General features: G+C 33.2%; 1 protein-coding gene across 1 annotated transcript in view; it reads left to right on the top strand.

The window, feature by feature from the left end:
* The window catches only part of STPG2 (sperm-tail PG-rich repeat containing 2), a 278,632-nt gene extending 278,441 nt beyond the window's left edge, over window positions 1–191 (top strand). The window contains 1 exon segment of the mRNA XM_012641065.1: window positions 21–191. Coding sequence (XP_012496519.1) covers window positions 21–191 — 171 coding nt within the window.
* Window positions 192–1,838: the final 1,647 nt, after the last annotated feature.

Raw genomic sequence — 1,838 nt, 5'->3', positions numbered from 1 at the left:
TCTCCTATTCTTTTTGACAGTCAGAAAAGTTGTTTACTGACCAATGCCAAACATCCACCCTCTGGCCCTTTCTTTCTCCTGTCACCCCACTGCAAGGATGGCGCCCCTTCAGGTTTGGTGCGCTCCTTCCCTTAGCCTTGGCTGAGCTAGTTGCATCTGACAGGATATTGACACTCCACTCGGTGCAGTAACATTGCATCTTCACTGATTCTGTCTTTGATGTTGACTTAGTCATTCCAGGGGCAATTGGCAATTAATATCGATCTGTTTACGTTTATGTTCAACAATTCTGCTCTTGAAGAACCGGCGGGGGTTGGGGGTGGGCAGGTGTATGACTACAGAAGAATATATCCTTTCACTCACAGTTTTCCAGAGTCCTGATTTTTGTTATTTGTTTTGATCTTTCTTTTCCCTTCTTAGCACCTTTCTTTCTTATCTCTAGAGAAAGTTGAAAGAAATATTAATTAATATTTAATATAAATTAACAAGCGTATATGTAAACTGATACCACCTATATTCAACCAGGGTTGCTTAAACAAACTTGAGCACCTAAACATTCTCTTCCTTTGGAGTAAATTCTCTGCATACCAGGTATGTTATGGAGATAGATGTTAGGCGTTTGTTTTCCTCAACACTGGTTAAGAATGTTAGACCTAGGAGCAGAACGTCCCTATTAATTGTAAAGTCATTGCACATCAGGAATGGTCCTCTGTGTTTATTAAATATATGCAAAGGACCACCTATTCACTACTCTTGGTGGTCTTAGATTTGCCCTGACTTCTCCAAACAGATTCATATTTTTGCCCTGAGGACTAGAATTGGCTATCTTCTGGCTACCTCCTGTTAATCAGTGGTCTTATAGTCTTGTAAGACAGTCCATTTGGTGTCCTAGAAAACATTAATTTCTTGATAATTGACTCTGATTTGATAGCTTGAACTTAATTATCATGAGTCTGAAATATATAAGTCATTTTGAGTAGCTGTTATCAGTAAAATGTAAAAAAAATCAATTACTCTAATTTACTGGGCAGAAAAGGTGATGATAGTATTCACCTTATAAAAGTAAAGTGCTACTTTTGTATTTTTAATTATTGGGATCTATATTTAAAAAGTGCTGGTCTAGATAAAGTGATATTGCTTTATCTAGATATTGCTTTATCTATTGCAGTAACTGCTTTATTGATTTAAATATCCTTGAAGTGTAAAATTAGTTTTAAGCCTCCAAAACTCTGATATATTAATGTGAGGATTTTTAGAGAAATTATTTCCAATTATAACACAAAAGAAAAATTGAAAATTACTTTTGAGTGTGATTTATGTAACATGAAATTATGGAGGGAAAGGAGGTTTTGAAGTTTTCTCTCCTTGTGAAATTTTAAGGTAGCAAAGTTGACAATCTGAATTCTCTTTTTAATTTGTTTTCATAAAAACTGAAAAATTCTCAAGTAAGACTTCTTTTTGAGAGACTCGTGTCTTAAATGGAATTAAATGATTAAAAACGAAACAGATATCCAAGGTTATTTTGTGTAATATTATGAATACTAGTGTTCCAAACATTTTTGCAATTTGAATTACACTATCATTTAATCTCCTTATTGTGCCTTGTACTATTATTAAATTTTCATTAATATTTATTTTCTTCCAAAAAGGAGAAAAATCTTCCTAAACTTTTCTAGCAAATATCACTGTTTAATATTCATATAAAATGTCAATCTGCTTCTCTATTTGAAATTTACTAATTGTTTTTGTATATAAAATAGCAAGCATCACAACATAATCAATTATTGTAACATTTTCCCCTTGTAATAATAAACAGTTGAGAGAGGTGAGAAGAGGTA

The sequence above is a fragment of the Propithecus coquereli genome, unplaced genomic scaffold, assembly GCF_000956105.1.
Source record: "Propithecus coquereli isolate 6110/MARCELLA unplaced genomic scaffold, Pcoq_1.0 Scaffold161, whole genome shotgun sequence".
Lineage (NCBI taxonomy): Eukaryota > Metazoa > Chordata > Mammalia > Primates > Indriidae > Propithecus > Propithecus coquereli.
The sequence above is the reverse complement of the archived record's forward strand: the minus strand, read 5'-3'. Positions and strand labels throughout refer to the sequence as shown.